The sequence below is a fragment of the Megalobrama amblycephala genome, linkage group LG22 (genome assembly GCF_018812025.1).
Source record: "Megalobrama amblycephala isolate DHTTF-2021 linkage group LG22, ASM1881202v1, whole genome shotgun sequence".
Taxonomy (NCBI): domain Eukaryota; kingdom Metazoa; phylum Chordata; class Actinopteri; order Cypriniformes; family Xenocyprididae; genus Megalobrama; species Megalobrama amblycephala.
In genome coordinates, this window is record NC_063065.1 from 16916948 (window position 1) to 16938644 (window position 21697).

Consider the following 21697-nt stretch of genomic DNA (forward strand, 5'->3'; position numbering starts at 1 on the left):
AGCGAAGAGGAGACGGCTCAAGTCTCTCTCGCGGTCATTAATTTACCTCCATTTCCATGTCTTTGTAATGCTCATGAATTTATTAATGAAGTTGCCAGCTTATAACATTTTTTGGCAGGACAATTGCAACGATGAGAGCTAATAAAGCCTGTATTCATCTCCTGTGGAGTACTGCCAACTTCACAATGAGTGTGAAGTGCATTTAGTTTTAAGACTCTCTTCAGAAATCTAAAGTCATGGTCAAACTCTAGTGATCAGCATGGAAGAATGTAAACATGTCTGAAGTATTAACCTTAAATTGCTGGTAATTGCTTGATAGTTAGAGAGTTAATCTAGGGCAATTAAAAGTGTTTTAAATCAGCGTGAGATCCATGACCAGGCCCAGATGGAGACTTTTTATTTACGTCTCCTATGCTGAATTTGGGTGAAATTCTCCGGAATGAATTTAAACATAGTAAATTGTGTTGAAAACCTGTTCGATTACATGCTTCGCCTCTAATAACAAACACGCAAGGGCCAGATGCTCTGAATGACGTGTTCAGATTTCTTCAAATCTTCAGAGTTTTCTGTGGAATTGGGTGCAGATTCTATGTGGGCCTTGTAATGACCCCATTAAAATGACTTGACTACCATATCTAAACCATTTAAAAACGTTCTGATCAGCATGGACTTCTTTTGTGGATCAGCTGAATCAGACATTCTCGTCTAGCATATTGAAGCCAATCTCTGTGACCTGATAATTAAGTTTTTGAAGTCCACGTGAGGAGAAAAAAGTCTTTTACTTCATTCTTTTTTCCCTTTGGACCACAAGGATTCTAGCCTGACTACGTCAGACTTCCTACTTCCGCTCAATTTCATTTCGCTTCTGTACTCAGTCTGATACAGCGTCAGAGCTTTGTGTTTGTCACCGGTCTGGAAACAGCCGGGCCAATCAACGAACAGAGGGCGGGCTGAGAGCCGTGACGTAGATGCTAAGCGCCGAGTTTTACATTGTAGGTTAGAGAAATCGAAAACCGAAACGACCGCGGAAATGGGAAACGAGACACGGGATGCAAACTTCGGGATGCATTAACTTCGCATAATCTGCAAAAGTCGTTCACAGCCATGTTCACTCCGGTATTTCGCTCACATCATCATGTGTTTACAACAGGTTTACAGTGGAAGTTCAATCATAGATTTGAGTTCGATGCATGATGTCTGTGCTTCGATGCGGCTGTACAGGCGGATAACATACGTCATAACTAAACGTATCTGATTGGCTTACGGGTAACCAATGATTTTAAACTTCAGACAAGCGTCCCCTAGCGAGAGAGAAAACACTTCTCTATTATGCCATTCCAGACTCTGTCTACGAAGCAAAGTGAAGTAGCAGAGTCTGGTATTACCAGGCTACAAGGATTCATGATCTTCAGGAGCTCCACTTTATCTAGCTTGCTGTGACATCTTCATCAAGCATTTGTCCATGTTGTTGAGACTAGATTTATGAGCTTCAAATTTATGGCTTCCAGCATTGGTGGCGCTGTATATTCTGTTCCTGAAAGACCAGCATGCACCCCATTTGAGTAGAATTATGCTTTTGTTGATCTCCAGCTGATTGATGTTGATTATATGTGATCCAGGAGAGAGTGCAGGTTTTGTGAGGCCAGCTAATTTGTTTCTCCATACAAGATCTTATTCAGGGTGGGAAACAATAATTTAGGGAGACAACTGCTTGCCACATTTCTAACTCCTTTTCTATAGATGAAATTATCATGAATTCATACAACAAGCAAAATCATGATATAACAAGCATATACGGCTTCTGCTTGTTATTTGGGTTTTTCAGACCAACAGCTTTTAGTGAATTTTGCAAAATTGTTTTGTATTTCCCCATAGACTGTTTTCTCATCATCTGTATCTCTCTTGTTCTTTCTCAGTGTGGCACAATAGATTACGGCTCTTATGTGAACTTAACGGAGAGGAATTTGCAGGATGCCCAGAAGTTCATTCTGATGCATGAGGTTGTACAGCCTGTCGTTCCTGTGCCGTACTTCATGGAGGACAATGTGCGCTTCTCCCATGTGGCTGTGGATGTAGTGCAGGGCAAAGACATGCTCTACCACATCATTTATCTAGCAACAGGTATAGTACCACATCACGTCTGTATGGAAAGAAAGAGGAGGTTTATAAGTAGTAACATTTATGTACATGCATTCTAAAATAAGCACCACATTAGATATACCTTATTGATGAAGGTTAATGGAGTTGCAGCACAAGATGTTCTACTAATAGTACACTACTTGCTGCAGTCCATTAGTTGTGGCTAATAGGAACCAATTTGGAACAAATATTTTGTAAACATGTGAAAATTATTTGAACTAGTTTAATTTCGACAAGCTGATTGCTCACTAAACTAAACTCCCCCCCCAATCACACTTTCGGGTCTTTTCAAGTTTGATTTTCACGTGACTTGAGCTGTTTACTTACTTTTTCATTAGTCTTCCCATTGACACCATCATTTTGTTAATTCAGACTGACGCGCATAATGCGCACGTGAACAAGAGGCGGGATTTATCGCACAAACCAATCATATCCAATCATGACCAATCACATAGTCATAGCGCAATGGAGGCATTGCTAATTCTTATGTGACTTTCCGCACACTTTAGGGTGTCTGTTGATTCTCTATTAGCTGAGAGGAGGCACGAGAGACGCAGACTCCCGCTGTAATTTCATCAATTTCATTAAAGGATAAAGCGTTCCTTAAGAAAATTAGGGACGTGTACACTTTTTAATGTCAAATTTTGTAATATTTGCATTGTTTTATTTTTTTTTGTAATTGCACTGCCTCCCTTGCCTCCTTGGAAGAAATGCCCCTAAAATATTATATATATATATATATATATATATATGACGTGACAGGTCATTTTTTTGTCCAAAGGCCTTAATAATAATAAAAAACAAAGATATGACATCCAAAGTATGTAAGGTATTACAATTAGATTTCTTTTATTGAATCCAAAAGTTTTTAATTATATTTTGCTACATATAAAGGTATTTTAAAGATTTTGAAGATTAAAGATTTCATTCGGTTTAACCATCCAAAGGCCAATACAGCCATTTCATTTGTTATTAAAATACCTTAAAATGTAATAAATGTATATATATATATTTTATTCTGGCATGATTTTATAACATCATATATAAACATAGTGCAAAATAGTATTAAAATTATGTGTAGAAGTCATTGCTTTGTTAAAATGAATTTCATTGATGTCATTCAGAGTAACCAATATAGAGGGACCATTTTGGATCAAGTCATGCGGTCAATATCATGTGACAGGATGATATCATCAAGACACCTGCAAAGGACATGATCGTGAAGCAAATTAACTACTGTAACTCTGTTTTAACTATTTGAAAAATTAATGTTTTCACTTGCTCCTATGCATGTCCCGAAACATCAGGTCATTCGGTACAACCGCTGTAAAACATGGAAAATGTTGTAATATTTTAAAAACTTGAACCATATATAAAATGTTTTATTGTCCTTTTACTGGCTAGCTAGCAAGCTAACTAGCTAGCTAGCTAGATATCAGCCTGTTAGCATTGTTTGATATTGTCATTCGGTATAACCAAATGTGTCGGTAAATATATATATATATATATGCAAGGGAGGTTGCTTAAATTTCAGCTTTGTCATCAGGAATAAATTACATTTTAAAATATATTAAAATGCAAAAACAGAGCTATATTACTGTTTTACTGTGTTTTTATCTAATAAATGCACGGTTGATTCGCATAAGAGACTTTCAAAAAAATTTTTTTTAAAAATCGTACTGACCCCAAACTTTTGAAAATATATAGATAAGTTTGTTATTCCATTCACAAACAAGCATATGAATAGTGGATAGTTAAAAGAACAGATCTGAGCCAAAAATAAAAACAAATAAATAAATAAAAAATTCTGAAATGAACATTAAAGCTTGTAATATGAAAGTAGTCAGAAAATCCCAGGTGGCCGACTTCTCATTAAACCCAGCTTATTAGAATGTTACTTTTACCATCAAAACTTTGTCGAGTGAAGACTTCTGCATTGCCATGAGGAAGGCACAGGGGAAAACTGACTCTAGTAATTGGTGGTCCACTTGAATCAATGGTCTTTGAAGCAAGCAACAGTTGGTCACCAGGCTGAATAAAGGCATTCGACACGTAGCAGCGATGAAACATCAAAGCAGCATGTGCTTACATAAGGAAAAAAATGTACTGTAAGCTGTCATTTGCTATCCAGATGCACACCAGAGCCCTAGAAAGCTCCAAGCCTCTCTGCTCTGGCCTGCTGAAACACACTGAACCTCTAGTTACCTGTCAACAGAAATTAAATTACAGGGAGACACTTGTTGTTAAGAACTGTGTTAAATAAACACTTGTTAAAGGAAAGGAGACACTTGCTAAATTGTACAACATAAACAATTGCTAATTGGGCAAGCAGCGCATCTTTGATTTTATTTCTGGAATACACCAACTGTTTTCGATTATTGGCAGGAGTCAAAGCCTCATGCTGATTCGACAGCATTCACATTGTCTGTCTGATCTGACAAGGAGGGAATAAATGAATGGAATTGCAAAAAAGAAAGAAGGAAGTAAGGGAATCATTCACCCAAAAAATGACATTATCAAAATGTCATGTCATTTCAAACCTGTATGACTTTATTCCTTTGTGGAACAAAAAAAAAAAGAAAATTTTAATGGAATTTTTTTTTTCATCTTTCCATTTTTAAAAGTGGTCCATATACCTATGGAACCCCTAAAGGGACATGGTGATGGGAAAGAAAAAAAAATGAGATAGGAGGAAAAATTATGTCAATGTTTTTGTGTTCTCTCGCAAATGTTTCGCATTTGTGTTTGCCTGCAATATGTTTCTTTTTCGTTTTGCGAGGAAATACATATATTATATTATATTATATTATATTATATTATATTATATTATATTATATTATATTATATTATATTAAAAGTCCCTTTCAATTTAAAAGTCTCTTGCGACTGACTCATTCACTTGTAAAGTTTGCTGCCATCTAATGGCGTAATAATTTAATGTAGCTATGATTAAAAATGAGTCACATATTTCAGGTCAGGTCTTCTCGCATAAGCATCTTTAAAAACTGGAGTTCGTGGTACAACAAGTGTAGTATTTGTAAAAAAAATACGGTGGATTTGCTCGCCATGACAGCTTCAAGCAGAGTGATACAAACGGTGAAAAGGTAGGAGTGCTGTTATCACTAGAATATCGCACGACTCTCAGCCAATCAGATTCGAGAACCAGAAAGAACTGTTGTATAAATTATTATATTATATTATATTATATTATATTATATTATATTATATTATATTATATTATATTATATTATATTATATTATATTATATTTTTTCTATCACCATGTCCCTTTAGGGGTTTCGTACATGCCACATATTCCAAGTCTTCGAACATTTGTTAACGGAATCAACCAATTTATTAAAAAGATATGACTCAAAAGAAAGATTCATTCACGAAATGGACATCGCTACTTCTCTCTTGAACACACCAAAGTTCGATATAAAGATTTTCAGTCAATAATGACTCTAATTTCAGTCTGTTCCAGTGTTATTTTAGTATTTTTATATACTATTATAGTATTTATTAATATTTTAAATGAACTTTAACATTTTAAATTTGGTTTTAGTAATTTTGGAATGTGCTTTTGTCACTTTATTATTTTAGTCTATTTTTAATATATCTATTCAGCTTTAATCTATATTTATACCAGTTTTAGTTTTAGTACTTTTAGTACAACTAAACATTATTTATATCAGTTAGTTGTCAAAGCAACATTTCTAATTAAAGTTTTGATCTAATATTTGTATCTTATTTTATTTCAGCTTTATTTATTGCTATATATGTGCTTCTAGAGAAAATGATTTTGAATAGTTTTAGGTTTAGTTAACAATAACAACACTGGTCTGTTTCTCACACAAACATCTCAAATGACTCCAAAAGACTTGGAATAATGCGCACACATTGTATGGATCACTTTTATGATATGTAAATGGTGATTCTTGCAAGCTTCAATATCCATTTATTGTAGTTATATGTAAAATAGCAACCAGCACAATTCATCAAAATCTCTCCTTTTGTGTTCCATGAAAGAAAGTCATACACATTTGGAACAACATGAGGATGAGAAAATTATGACAGAGTTTTAATTTCTGGGTGAATTAATTTTTTACAGCTCAAAATCGCAGTCACTTGCCATGGACTTCAGGATAATGACGTGCACTCAAGATCAAAATATTTTAGAGGCACTATAAGATAAATCTTCTGGTATGGCAAACATTCCTTTATGTGCCATGTTTATAGTGTTAGCCGCAGTTCAATTCATACCAGACAATAATAGCTTGAAGTGTGAGGAACGTAGCTGGAATTTTCACAGTCGAATGGAATGAAATAGTGCACTGAAGCCTGTTTTGACAAGGGCAGGGACCTAATCAGTGTCTCTTGTAGTACAGTATCTAAAAGTTCATTGCCCCACACATTGTATGGCTCCTATAAAACATCTGACAGACAGCTTTGGCATGAACAGAAGAATAACAGCAACTACACCAAGGATAAAATAGACATTATATAGCTTATCGAACCAATCCAGTTCACTTTTTGTGACATTATGAGACCAATGAATGTCCTCCATGGACTCCGCAGCCACTCAGACCACATGCTCCGGAGAGGGATGTGTAACTTGTGAAATGGTGATACAGCTGATAATTCTGTCCTCCTTTTGACTGCACACAAGCCACCCTTTGGAGAGATAATGAATCATCTCTAGAGAGTAGTCCGCCCTGTTTGCCCTTTCTGATCCAAATGGTACATCCAAATTTAAGTTGACAGCCCAGGTGGCAGACTAGTACTTCATAGAATTTTCATGTGATTGAAAAGGTCTGAGGTCATTCTCCACTGCTGCTTCTCTGACATCATTTCCTTCCAATCTCACCGGGTCATCAGAGATGCCCCACTTGATCACCTAAACTTTTTTTCCCTTCTCTCTTACATTCTCCCTAACACACTTGTTCTCAAATTTCTCTTTCTAGATTATGGCACCATTAAGAAGGTCCTCTCCCCGCTGAACCAGACCATGGGCAGCTGTTTGCTGGATGAGATTGAGCTTTTCCCTCTGAAGAAGAGGCAGCCAATCCGCAGCCTGCTTATACTTCACAGCCGCAGTGAGCTATTTGTTGGAGTCAGAGACCAGGTCATCAAAATCCCCCTGATGCGCTGCAACTTCCACAAGTCTAGAGAGTAAGTACTACTGCTTCTCGGCAGACAGATGTAAAACATCTCAAAGCAGAAATTCATAACTACTTTATTAAAGGAACCGTTCACCCAAAAATTTACTCATCCTCATGTCTTTCAAAAAACGACTTTTTTTTTCTTAGCATATACAATGAATGGTGACCAGTGCTAGCCAGCACATTTTTCATATGAATGTATAATATAGTGAACAAGTCATATGGAAATGGATGTTTTTTGTCCTTTTTGGAGCTTGACAGATCCTACTTCCACTTTGATTATACCCTTTCATCAAAACATATTAACTTTGTCGGCACCGATAGCCTTGTGGGCAGCATGGCGACATATAGCACCGTTGCGCTTTGGGTGACCCGAGTTCGAGTCCCGGCCATAGGCTGTAAAAAAAATTAAAAATAAGGACGACGCACCTATACTCTCTCCCAGTGAAGCCACCAGTGTGCCAATATGCCGCTGACATTGAGTCTCGAGTCTGCGCATAGTGAACTTGGAGCCGAGTCTGTGCAGTAGTGAGCATAAAGTGGAACCGCAATATCGTGGGATCGAACCCATGATCACATGATTGCATATTGTTATATATTGCAATGCTCTGCCAATTGAGCTACGCGAAACCCGAAATATGACGCAGATAAAAGGAACAATGCATTAAAATGAAAGTGTCCTGTTGTCGATAGGGGCGCAACTTTAGTAAACGCTCCTATGGGTCGTATTTTAGGGAAGTGACAAACGACCTATATGGGCGTATTGGTTGGAGAACATGTTGGAAATAAACAGTTCAGGAAATGTAGAAATTAAAGTTAAAGCTCCAATCTCCTCCTGAAGATCCAGAAAAAAGTCTGTTGGTGCTTCAGTGACTACTTCGCTCAGAGAAGCTGTCAATCTCAGCTGTCAATCATGACATCAAAACTCAAGTTTTTATAGCATCAAATATAACTATATTAAATAAAACTAATAAAACTAACAACAAACTATTTTAAAGAGCGAACACTTTAACTAACATCAGCGTAATAAAAACTGCCTAAAATGACAGTTTAGTTTGTCTCACGTCCCATTACATTACATTACATGGAGACCCTGAGAGACCCCCCGAGACACCCCATATCCTATCACAATAAAGGCAAAAATCGATGGAAATAAATCTTAAAAAACATATTAACTTTATGCACCAGACACAACTTTTCTTTTCTTTGTATTTTGTAAAAGTATTAACAAATAACTAAGTATCCTATTTTTTCATAATCCAATCAATTCACAGAGTAATATCAAGTCCCAGCCTATTTTGTAGCTGACTATCTTGTTACACGCCTGAATTTTTTTGTTAGTAACTCTTTTCAATAAGACTCTGATAACAGCCGGTGCTCCACATGGAGATCAGAGCTCACCATCATCAAATCCGTCTGTGATTACATGAAGAAACATATGAAACTGAGACAAACTAAATCCAGAAGAACTGTGGCCGTGTCTCCAAGAGATTTTAAGAAACCTGCCTCCAAAGCTACCTGAAAAATGATGCCCAGGTGTACCTGGACAAGAGCTGTTTTAAATGCAAAGGGTGGTCACACAAAATATTGTTTTGATTTAGTTAATATAAGTTAATTGATAAATAAAATCTATTTGTAACAGTATTTTTAAAAAACATCCTCGCTTTACAGCATTTTTACACAAGTGCCTAAAACTCTTCACTCTTACTGTATCTTTGCAGGCAGGTTTCTTCAAGCATCTTAGAGACACGGCCACAGTTCTCCTGGATTTAGTTTGTCTCAGATTCTTCTGTTTCTTCATGTAATCACAGACGGATTTGATGATGGTGAGCTCTGATCTCCATGTGGGGCACCGGCTGTTGTCAGACTCCTTGTGTATTCAAAAATCTCACTGGATTATTACAATTAATAGCAAAATGAATGTTTGGAAATGTGAACGGATATTTCCTATTGACACACTACAGCAAAAGATATAAATTGGCTTAAAACCTTTTTTGAAATATGTTAATATAAATGCCGTAAAAGTATTTTTCATTGTTAGTTCGTGATACCTAATGCATTAACGTAACTATTGTAACTACATTGAACTTCATTCGTTACCCATTCGTTTCCCTTGCAAATGCCACATTTTATGTCAGAAATTAAATGCAGATGACATTTCATGATGGCTTTTAATAATACCAACATTTTGATTCCTGGAAAGATAAATTATACTACTAATCCAGCACATACATGCCTGCAACTTAATTTTTCACTGCGCCAGGATAAACGTAATGTCACAAAGATCCTCTGCCAGAGGGCAACAAAGAACAGTCATCATGTTTGATATTGTGCCTCCAGGCCTTCATATCAAGAGCACTTCTCTAATCTCTGCTCATAAGGGGAGATGGCAGCCTGTTCATCATCTCTCTCCATTTGCATTCCAATGAAAAGCGCTGAGTTATGTGAATATGAGCTGAGTTTTGCCTGATGAGCTTTTTCTATCCTGTTAAGCGGTTTATAGATTGGGAAAGATCAATTACTCACACCTCTATGCTTTCTGACACAAAAGAAGAGAGCTTATGAAAACTTTTTTTTTTAATAAACAGACAAAATGACTTGTTTTATTTTGCTGACATTCACATTGCTGTGTCACTGTTCTCCAAACTTTACGTAACTGAATGCTTTACTTCATCTTTCCATCTGTGCTGATGGTGTGTATGATAGTCCTCAATGAATTTGAAAAGCTATTTGGCGTCTCAGGGCTGTTCTCTGTTTTTGATGAATGTTATTACCAAGACTCAAGGGAAATATTCCCAGATCAAGTTTTATAATAAGAAGTTTATAATAAGTTTATAATAAGAACTGTTTAAAAAGGCTCATATCGTGTGTTTTTATCATTCTGTTTATTTCCCTGAGGTCCACTTATAAAATTATTTAAAGTTTTTGTTCCACTTAGTGTCACAATTTAGTTTACAGCACTGCTTCCCAACCTTGTTCCTGGAGGCACACCAACACATATTTTCACTTCCTAATCAAACACACCTGATTTGACTCATCAGCACATTAGTAGAGACTCCAAGACCTGAAATAGATAAGTCAGATAAGGGAAACATCCAAAAACATCCAAATTTCTCTGCCTTTTAGAGGTCAACAGGCTGTTTTTTGATGCTGTGCCTTTAAAGGTGCCCTAGAATTAAAAATTGAATTTACCATGGCATAGTTTCCTCCTTCTTATATAAATTTCATTTGTTTAAAAGACCTCCGAAGAACTGGTGAATCTCAACATAACACCGACTGTTACGTAACAGTCGGGATCATTAATATGTACGCCCCCAATATTTGCATATGTCAGCCCATGTTCAAGGCATTACACAAGGGCAGCCAGTATTAATGTCTGGATCTGTGCACGGCTGAATCATCAGACTAGGTAAGCAAGCAAGAACAATAGCGAAAAATGGCAGATGGAGCAATAATAACTGACATGATCCATGATATCATGATATTTTTAGTGATATTTGTAAATTGTCTTTCTAAATGTTTCGTTAGCATGTTGCTAAAGTACTGTTAAATGTGGTTAAAGTTACCATCGTTTATTACTGTATTCACGGAGACAAGAGCCGTCGTTATTTTCATTATTAAACACTTGCAGTCTGTATAATGCATAAACACAACTTCATTCTTTATAAATCTCTCCAACAGTGTAGCATTAGCCGTTAGCCACGGAGCACAGCCTCAAACTCATTCAGAAACAAATGTAAACATCCAAATAAATACAATACTCACATGATCCGATGCATGCATGCAGCATGCATGACGAACACTTTGTAAAGATCCATTTTGAGGGTTATATTAGCTGTGTGAACTTTGTTTATACAATGATAGAGTCGAGAGCTCGGGAGGGGGCGGAGAGTGCGAGCAATTAAAGGGGCCGCAGCCTGAATCGGCGCATTTCTAATGATGCCCCAAAATAGGCAGTTAAAAAAATTAATTTAAAAAATCTATGGGGTATTTTGAGCTGAAACTTCACAGACACATACAGGGGACACCTTAGACTTATATTACATCTTGTAAAAAAAAACGTTGAATGGCACCTTTAAGATTTCTATTAGGGGTGTGACGAGATCTCGTGGCACGAGATCTCGCGAGACTAAACTGTGACGAGATTTCTCGTCGAGGCGAAAAGTAGTCTCGTGATGTTGCCATGACAGAGTGTTAGGATGATTAGGAAAGAATATGCCACCGCTACGTTTACATTTTGCCTCCACTGTCTTTTTGCTTTGTATTTAAATAAAAAAAAAACATTTAATTCAGTTGGATAACGGTCGCCGCCGCTCCATATTTACAGAGTACGCGCGACCGTTTAAAAGTGAAAGTAAACGCGCGCGCGCATTCAAACGTGATTTCAATACCCCGCATTTTGAAAGCGGCTCACTGATGAATACAGATAAGTTATCTCTCAATATGAAAGCTATTTTAGGCTGGGCAGTGTAGTTGTAACCATCTCTCAGCTCTGTATCAAAGAAAAATGTGGTCTTATTTGATCTTTGAATATTGAGAGAGTGCGATTATGGTTGCACTTATTGTAAAGTGTTACCATAAAAATGAATAACAGTTTTCTCTTCTTATTATTTACTAGTACAAACAATAAGGTTTCATTTGTTAACATTAGTTAATGCACTGTGAACTATCATGAACTAACAATGAATTACTATTTTTATCAACTAACAAAGATTAATAAATACTGTAGCAAATATATTGCTTGTTGTTAGTTGATGTTGGTTAATACATTAATGTTAATAAATGAGACCTTATTGTAAAGTGTTACAATTTTTATTTATACTGTTTTTATTTCTGTGATCAGATTGTGGAGAGGAGTTCAGTTAGGAGGTCAAAAGCTGTAGAAGCTCATAATTCATGTACAGTAAGATCTGAAGAGACTGAAATCATACAGAAGAGAAGTCAGTCAGTTGAGTTAGTGGCAAAACCTTTAACATTACTTGAGTATTGTTGTCTTTTACTGCATATGATAATTCAGTCTCAGAAAGTAGAACTGAATTGACATTCATTACAAAATGATTAGTTAAAACATTTCAAATACACCTGCAGAATATTTTTTCTAGTCATGTATTTCGCCATCTTGTCTCGTCTCGTGAACTCAATCTCGAGTCTCGTCTCGTCTCGTGAGATACTGGTCTCGTCACACCCCTAATTTCTATGTAAACGCCCTTTTGCAATGTAAGAAACTAGTTATGTACTCCTGCTGATTGGATACTGTCTTGAGTAATGGTAGGTACTTATTTTAAATAAGTTATTACTTTGTGACTGCTAAAAAGTACATTCTATATATATAATAAATGTATGTAGTATGAATGTAATCTGCATGTACTAAATTCTCCATATTGTCATTTTCATGTAACCTGCCAGCGTCAACTGAGTCAGAGATCGTCTTATTTTCGGGAGATACGAGGGTCCATGGCTCTACCTTTGGAGAAAGTTTAACGGCTAATTTGAATCACATGTGCCTTGATAACCAATCGCATTTCAGCCTTGGTGTCATTGAATTTCGTTCAGAGTTGTGCGACAGTCAGTTACTGTTTGTGGATACCATAGAAATATTTGATAATTGGACAGCAGTTTTGTTTTCGGTGTAAATTCTAAAAATAGATCAATCCAAAATGAATGTTTAAGAGCAAACATGTTGAAGATTAGCCGATGGGATGTCGATTCTTTAAATGATACGCCGTTTTCCCACAAAAGCAGTTTATTCAGTGTAGTGTCTATTGACATCCAATAACAATGCCTTTTGACTCCTTCCCTGCATACCACAGCATTAGCAGGCTTTTTTTTTCTTTTCTTTTTTTAACCTTGCAAACTTGCCTTGAAATGGCTTTGGTTAAGTCATTTCACTTCCATTCACAAATCCTCTCCTGTGACCTTATGGGATAGTAAAGTGTTTATTGTATGCACACTTCTGAATCTAGCTCTAGTAGGCCATCCAGGTATTTTTTGCCTACTCTTTTATAAGTACTGTGTATTCGGACATACTTCTTTTGTCACATACTGTTTTTCGCCTACTATATCGTAGGGAAATATGTGATTTTGTATGCATCCATGGCCTTTTCAGAAGGATGTGCAGAGCTGTAGGTGCTTCAACAGCACAAATTTGGTGGACTTTTACAGTTTATTTATAATAATACTAATAATTATTATTATTTTATTTTATTTGTTTTTAGTTCTGTTGTTCATGAACAATAGTATCTATCATACGTGTTCCTTGTTTCACCTCTACAGTCTTCAAGTTTCTGATGTCTGAAAGTATTTCATAAGGGCGCTCTTCCAGTTTAGTGTCAATAGATGGTGTTTTTGGACTGGAGAGGAAGTTTTTAGTTGTGAAACATACAGTATGCTTTCATAAAGTAAAATTGGATTTCTCGTTATATGACCTCTTCACTTCTGCTCTTCTTTTGTCTTCTCTCAGTTGATTAATGTTGCCCTAAAATTTCATATAACGTGAGCATCTGCTCTTTCTCTCTCTCAGTGCCTGTGTGGGGGCCAGGGATCCGTACTGCGGCTGGGATCTGGTGCTCAAGAAATGCACCACACTGGAAGAGAGCATCAGCATGAGCCAATGGGAGCAGAGCATCACACGGTGTCCTGTGAGTATCCAGAATGCACTTCAATCATTCACGCAGTGCCTCAGCCCTCAAAGCCAAATGCTGTTTTTGTTTTTTTATATCAAGACTCTTGATGCTGATCCAGTCTGTTGGTGAAGAACAGTGACAAATGCGCCTACTTCAACCGTAACTTCAGTCTAGCAAGATCAACTTTTTTTTATCATAACAGCAGACAACCTTAGAGGAGTTTTATAACAATGTTGAGGAAACATTGCAGGTGCTGAGACAATGCAGATCTGATGCTTTTGCAGCAAAACTAACTTATCCTCCCTCTGTACTCAAAAAGAAAATATAAGGCCAATTGCACATGTGCGCAAGGAAACAAAGCGCAGCAAAAAATTGCTGTCAGCCATAGATTTTTTTTAGTGGCATTCTCTGGTAACATGGTTTCATATTCCCACACTCCTTTGTGCTGACATGTGCCCTGGCCTGAGGCCTACCAGCCTGTAGATCACTCCCAGAATGCTTTGTCCAATCCTTCAGGTCCCATTTACAGTGGCTCTGAAAATATTTGGACACTTATTCTTCTTGAGGTTTCATGTTCTAAAGGTTACATGCAGCATTCTGTGAAATACCAACGTGATCCGCACACACACATCTGTAGACACACATACTATATACTATATCAGGCATTGTTTCTTACAGGGTCGTAAGAGACATTGTAGCTGTAGCTGAGAAATGACATTTTGTGTAATAGCAAGTTGCCTCCCACACTGCCTGAAGAAAGCAGCATGGAATTGTTGAACACACACAGGGAAGTGCAAAAGTGTGGGAGGCTTTGCTCTCAGAGTCACGAGAATGCAAGATTTAGTATTGATTTAGTTTCACACATGTTGTTTAAACATATTGGTTGCACATTTTGAGGTATTATTTCCTTTGTTGTTGAAAACAAAAATCAAAAATGTGCTCCAAATATGCTCATGTGGAAGATGCAGGGTTGAATCTTGCCTGAAAAATGATTGTCAATTACATGATGCCTATTTTTTTTTTTTTTTTTGTCCTATTATTTCCCCCCCCCCAAAAAATGAACTTCAAACAGTACACACACTAAAAAATGTTGGGTTAAAAACAACCCAAGTTGGGTTGAAAATAAACAAACCAAGTGATTGGGTTGTTTTAGCCCAGCAGTTGGGCTGTTTTAACCCAGCAATTTTTTGTTAAATGTTTGCCCAACGTGCTGGGAAGTTTTATTTCATTTATTACTATATGGCTGCCTTAAAATGACCTCAAAATAGGTTGAAAATTAATAATCAGACACATAATTAATTAATATTAATTTAATAAATGTTCATTGTTTAATTATTATTCATTAAACTTATTAATAAATGTTCATTTCCACCATATTTTGGGTTCATTTTAAGCAAGCATTACAGTAATTTTTAAACAATAGTTGAGTTAAATAAAACTTAACATTTAACCCAACTGCTGGATTAAAACAACCCATTTGCTGGGTTTGTCTGTTTTCAACCCAACTTGGGTTGTTTTTAACCCAGCATATTTTAGTGTAAAATGACTATAATACAACTAAATTAAAAAAAATATATATATATGTTTTGGTAGTTGGTTTGAGGTTAAAAACTACGGAAGAGGATTAGGGCCAAGCAATAATAAAAAAAATAAAACCATCTCAAGATTAAAGTTGTTAAATTTCGAGAAAAAACTCGTTAAATTTTGAGAAAAAAGTCTAAATAAAATGTCGAGAATAAACTCATTAAATTACGAGAAAAAACTTGTTAAATTTCGAGAAATCAGTCAAGATAAAATGTTGACAATAAACTCATAATTGAATGAGTTTATTCTCAACATTTTATCTCGACTTTTTTCTCGAAATTTAAAGATTTTTTTCTCGTAATTTAACGAGTTTGTTCTCGTAATTTAACGACTTTTTTCTCGTAATTTAACGAGTTTGTTCTCGTAATTTAACGACTTTTTTCTCGTAATTTAACGAGTTTATTCTCGTAATTTAACGACTTTTTTTTCGTAATTTAACGAGTTTATTCTCGTAATTTAACGACTTTTTTCTCGTAATTTAACGAGTTTGTTCTCGCAATTTAATGACTTTTTTCTCGTAATTTAACGAGTTTATTCTCGTAATTTAATGACTTTTTTCTCGTAATTTAACAAGTTTATTCTCGTAATTTAATGACTTTTTTCTCATAATTTAACGAGTTTGTTCTCGTAATGACTTTTTTCTTGTAATTTAACGAATTTATTCTCGTAATTTAATGACTTTTTTCTCGTAATTTAACGAGTTTATTCTCGTAATTTAATGACTTTTTTCTCGTAATTTAATGAGTTTGTTCTCGTAATGACTTTTTTCTCGTAATTTAACAAGTTTGTTCTCGTAATTTAACAAGATTTTTTTTGTAATTTAACGGGTTTTTTCTCGTAATTTAACGAGTTTGTTCTCGTAATTTAATGACTTTTTTCTCGAAATTTAACAACTTTAATCTCGAGATGGTTTTATTTTTTTATTATTGCTTGGCCCTAATCCTCTTCCGTAAAAAACTGGGGTTATGAAACAGTTTGGTTTTAAAATGTTAATTTAACATTTTTAAATTTTAAACCCCTGTGTCAAGGTTAGTAAGTTTCTAATAGATATCAGATAATTTAACCATCTGTTGACTTAGCAAGATTAGTTCAGGCTGTCAAATGTGATATTCAGTGTGAAATTTGAGATACACTTCATGATTCAAAAAGATAAAATGACTGTGTAAGACTGCAAAATAATGGTATTGTCTTTTGACCCACCTGTTTTTTTATCAAAAAACAACAACCACAAAAACCATTTACTTAAGTGTTGTTAAGCAAATACAATTCAACCATGAGGAACAACTGTTTTTGTGCCTATATCACACATATAAGACATCCTACTCATTGGATACTATATAGCAAGGAATCTTACATATTCGTCCACGGGGTGTGATTGTGTCCAGGTGTCTGAGGTTGAGCGACAGATCTAAAATTACTTCAGTAGTAGAGCACAGTAAGTCTAGATGGAGACACACTTCATTCACGAAACCCATCTGGAGGCTGACGCAGTATGGAAATAAACAAAGAACCACATTTGTTTTCTCTGAGAAAAAAAATGTCTACTTACTATATCATCCCATCTTAAAATTGGCAGAAACCCCATCTATATTTAAAAGAAAAGCTAGGCCTTTGAAAATGAGGTTTGTTTGTACTTTTTTACCGCTTGGAAATGTGACTCTCTAATGCGTTCGGTACACAAAGAGCACAGACAATTTCTCTCCACACAGAGGTTCATTTATTCTTCTCTATTCATAATGCAATGACAATCTTTTCCACAGAACTCATCGTGTTTTATGCGCTAGACAACATTACCTTATCCTTTTGTTCCACAAAATATGTTGTCCTGTATCTGATACCTCAGATGTTAATAACCAGAGTGCAATAACAAAATTACATTAGCTATTCATTACTACATTCTCATATAATGCCTCAAATGAAAACATTTGCTCATTCTAAAGCGTGTTCATTTTCCAAACAGGAGCCTGTGTTATTTTCAGCTATCACAAATCTAATATGCTGAAAGCTACAGTATATTTTAGTTTGGATTCATCTAATAACTGGCAAATGTGACCTTATCTGCACATTCTGCAGTAATAATTTATTTGCATTCATATTCTGTTTATTTGTTTCTGTGCCCATTTACTATTTATGTGCTCTCTTTTTTTGTGTGTGTGTCTAGGTGAGGAATGTGACTGTGGATGGTCACTTTGGATCCTGGTCGGGATGGAAAGCTTGTAGTCACAGCGATGGCGGCAGTGTTGGTTCGTGCCAGTGTCGGACTCGAGCCTGTGACAGCCCGAGCCCTCAGTGTGGAGGGCAACCGTGCCAAGGAATCAGTGTTGAGGTGGCAAACTGCTCCAGGTATACAACGTCCTAAAAATGTACAAAGACTAAAACACAAACAGGAAGTAACAATTTAAGCATAACATATAGCTTGTTTATATGGAAGCCTGTTTCCACTTCAAAGTAAGATATTTGCAACATTATTTTGTTGTAATTGCATCTTATGTCACAATCTAACGTCATATCTCACAATTTCAACTTATTTTCTCTTCGTATGACATTTGCGAACTTATGTGTCACAATTGTTACTTTATTTCTCATAAATGCGACTTTATATCTCAAAATTTACTTTATATTTACAAGTATATTTATATAGACTTTATTACAAACTTTAGATCTCATATTAGTTTCTTTTTTTCACCGTGTGACTGTTATATCTTGTCATTGACAAATAAGGTTTTAAAAGTGTAAAAAACCATAATGGAGATATAATTCATTTTGAAGTTTTATTAAGTGTTAACAATGACATTATGTTGTTTTTATGATCAATTAACACTACTTTTGTCAAGATTTACAAGATGGACAAAATTTGTCAGCAAAAAAAGTCATTTGGTTTAACCAAAATTTCAGTTTTACCGAATGACACATTTGGTTATACCGAATGACAATATTTTCAAACAATGCTAACTGGCTGATATCTAGCTAGCTAGCAAAAAAAAATTATATTTAGTACAAGTTTTTAAAATATTACAACATTTTCCATGTTTTATAGCGGTTGTACCGAATGACCTGATGTTTCGGGACATGCGTATGAGCAAGTGAAAACATTAATTTTTCAAATAGTTAAGAGAGAGTTAGTAACTTTACTTCATGACCATGTGGTCCTTTGCAGATGTCTGAATGATGTCACATCCTGTCACATGATATTGACCTCCTGACTTGGTCCAAAATGGTCCCTTTATATTGGTTACTCCGAATGACATCAATGAAAATCATTTTTCCGGACATTCTGTCGCATAACAAAGCAACGACTTCAACACATAATTTTAATACCATTTTGCACTATGTTGATATATTATGTTATAAAATCATGCCAGAATAATAAAAAAAAAGGTTTTAAAAAGGTTTTAAAAGTGTAAAAAACCATAATGGAGATATAATTAATTTTGAAGTTTTATTAAGTGTTAACAATGAGATTATGTGGTTTTTATGATCAATTAACACTGCTTTTGTCAAGTTTTACAAGATGGACAAAATTTGTCACCAAAAAAAGTCATTTGGTTTAACCAAAATTTCAGTTTTACCGAATGACACATTTGGTTATACCGAATGACAATATTTTCAAACAATGCTAACAGGTTGATATCTAGCTAGCTAGCAAAAACATTTTATATTTAGTACAAGTTTTTAAAATATTACAACATTTTCCATGTTTTACAGCGGTTGTACCGAATGACCTGATGTTTCGGGACATGCATATGAGCAAGTGAAAACATTAATTTTTCAAATAGTTGAGAGAGAGTTAGTAACTTTACTTCATGACCATGTGGTCCTTTGCAGGTGTCTGAATGATGTCACAGCCTGTCACATGATATTGACCTCCTGACTTGATCCAAAATGGTCCCTTTATATTGGTTACTCCGAATGACATCAATGAAAATCATTTTTCCGGACATTCTGTCGCATAACAAAGCAACGACTTCAACACATAATTTTAATACCATTTTGCACTATGTTTATATATGATGTTATAAAATCATGCCAGTAAAAAAAAAAAAAAAAAAAACATTTATTACATTTTAAGGTATTTTAATCACAAATGAAATGGCTGTATTGGCCTTTGGACGGTTAAACCGAATGACCTTTTGACACTTCATAATCTTTAAAATACCTTTATATGTAGCAAAATATAATTAAAACCTTTTGGATTCAATAAAAGATATCTAGATCAAAAAATGACCCATCACGTCATTGACCCAACTATGGATTTATTTCCCTCAATTGCGAGTTTATTATAATGTGATTTTATTTCTCACAATTGCAACTTGATTTCTTGTAATTGTCATTTCAAATCAACATTCATATTTCACAGTTCTGAATTTATATCTTTCAATTGCAACTTTTATTCTTGTAATTGCGACTTTATATCTCACAATGTGACTATTTGTCTTGCGATAGTAATTGTCATTTTGAATTGTGATTTTAAATATGACATTTTCTCTATTGGTAAGTTTATTGTAAAGTGATTTTATATATCACAATGGGACTGCTTTATTTATTAAAAAATTTAAACTTCCTGTTTTAGTTCTGACTCTAAAGTGGAAACAATCTTTCATACCATACCATGAAAGAGCTGTTTCTGTGTGATTCTGAGCTAAATTATTTCATGCAGTTATTTTGTTTTAATTTCGCAGTGCTGCAATGTAAACAGGTTTAGAACGGTCTTAACTAAGATCCTAAGTTGACAAACAGAAGGTTGGATTATACCAGCCAGCTGTGCCAGCATTTGATTAGTGATTACTGCTGTAATGTATCCATCCTCAGAAACGGGGCCTGGACGCCATGGACGGCCTGGGCTCCTTGCAGCACCAGCTGTGGGATCGGATTCCAAGTTCGACAACGTTCCTGCAGCAACCCCACTCCCCGCCATGGAGGACGCGTTTGTGTGGGCCAGAACCGTGAAGAAAGGTAAAAGAAAAGCAATATTGCATATTTATTTATTTATGTAATTTATTTGGAATTTACATTCAAAATCCACTTAGCTCAGAAATCGTAGGCGGCACGTGCCTGTTTGAAAGGGCATGGCGCTTCTTTTGTTTGTTCCTTTTATTCTCACTTGCTGCACGTGCAATTGCTACTGTGACTGCAAGGCAGTTGACGATAATGAATGAATATGTGCTGCTCATTTCATTGCTTTTTTTATTACTCAGCCTATTATGCAATGTTCATCTGTAGAAAGCTTGTTAGTGCATAACTATCAGCACACAAACCAAATGTTTGAATGGAGGAGTGAGAGAGGTTCTTCTTTATCTGCCCCATAATTTGTGTGAATGACATCCAATTAAAAATAAACATGCTAAGGCTTGTTAATTACAGGAACTGCCACCACAGACTCCACACACTTACTGAAACACTGTAGGTATGATGCAGCGCCGTCTAATCATGGCAGAATTATGTTTAAACTGCGCTGCCCTGAGAATGTGTGAGGTTTCTAAGCAACAGTGCATTGCAGCTGAAAAATTAGACCTGAAGTAGACGGATGAAGAGAAGACGAGAAAGGCATCTGTTGAAAACATTATGGTCCCTCCTTTGGAGGTGCCAACTTTCCCCAAATCGCACTTTAGGCTTTTATCTTCAAACATTTTTATCCATATTCTCATGTTAAAGACATCATTGAAACTTGAAACTCAATGGATCCTCTGACAGCAGGGTTGCCAGGTTTTCACAACAAAACCCGCCCAATTGCTCCTCAAAACTAGCCCTATCGCATTCAGGGGGGTCCCACGGTAAAAAATCGCTAAAATTTGTGTTTTTGGTAAGGCTTCCCTGGTAAAATTCACATTCCAGGGGCTAAATATCATGTTATTTTGGCTTGATACAACCCGCGGCAACAGCGTAAAGTAGCCCAATTCCGCGGGAAAACCGTGGACTTGGCAACACTGCCTGACAGGACATAAAAAGATAAGGAAATGGAAATGATCTCTAATATCTAAGTTGTTTCTCCTAGACAGTGGATATCAACTGAATTTGCTTCAGGACCCAAGTGGCGACCAACAATATCAAACAAAATGGTACACTGTAAACCCTAACGCTCCAAATAATTATTTAGTTTGAGTTGGACAAACTTAAATGAAACAAATTAGTTCAGTCAAATGAACTTTTATGAGTATTTAGCACTTTCTTTTGCTTTCACGTTCACAGAACT

The 21697-nt window shown here is 35.7% G+C and overlaps 1 protein-coding gene across 2 annotated transcripts in view; it reads left to right on the plus strand.

The window, feature by feature from the left end:
* The window catches only part of sema5a (sema domain, seven thrombospondin repeats (type 1 and type 1-like), transmembrane domain (TM) and short cytoplasmic domain, (semaphorin) 5A), a 182683-nt gene that overhangs the window by 109555 nt on the left and 51431 nt on the right, over window positions 1–21697 (plus strand). For both annotated transcript variants that reach the window (XR_007182444.1, XM_048174264.1), the window contains exons 10-14: window positions 1917–2121; window positions 7103–7310; window positions 13821–13938; window positions 17669–17850; window positions 20317–20460. Coding sequence is in view for 1 of the 2 variants with exons in the window: in XM_048174264.1 (XP_048030221.1) it covers window positions 1917–2121; window positions 7103–7310; window positions 13821–13938; window positions 17669–17850; window positions 20317–20460 (857 nt within the window). In the remaining variant the exon portion in view is untranslated. The remainder of the gene's footprint in view (window positions 1–1916; window positions 2122–7102; window positions 7311–13820; window positions 13939–17668; window positions 17851–20316; window positions 20461–21697) is intronic.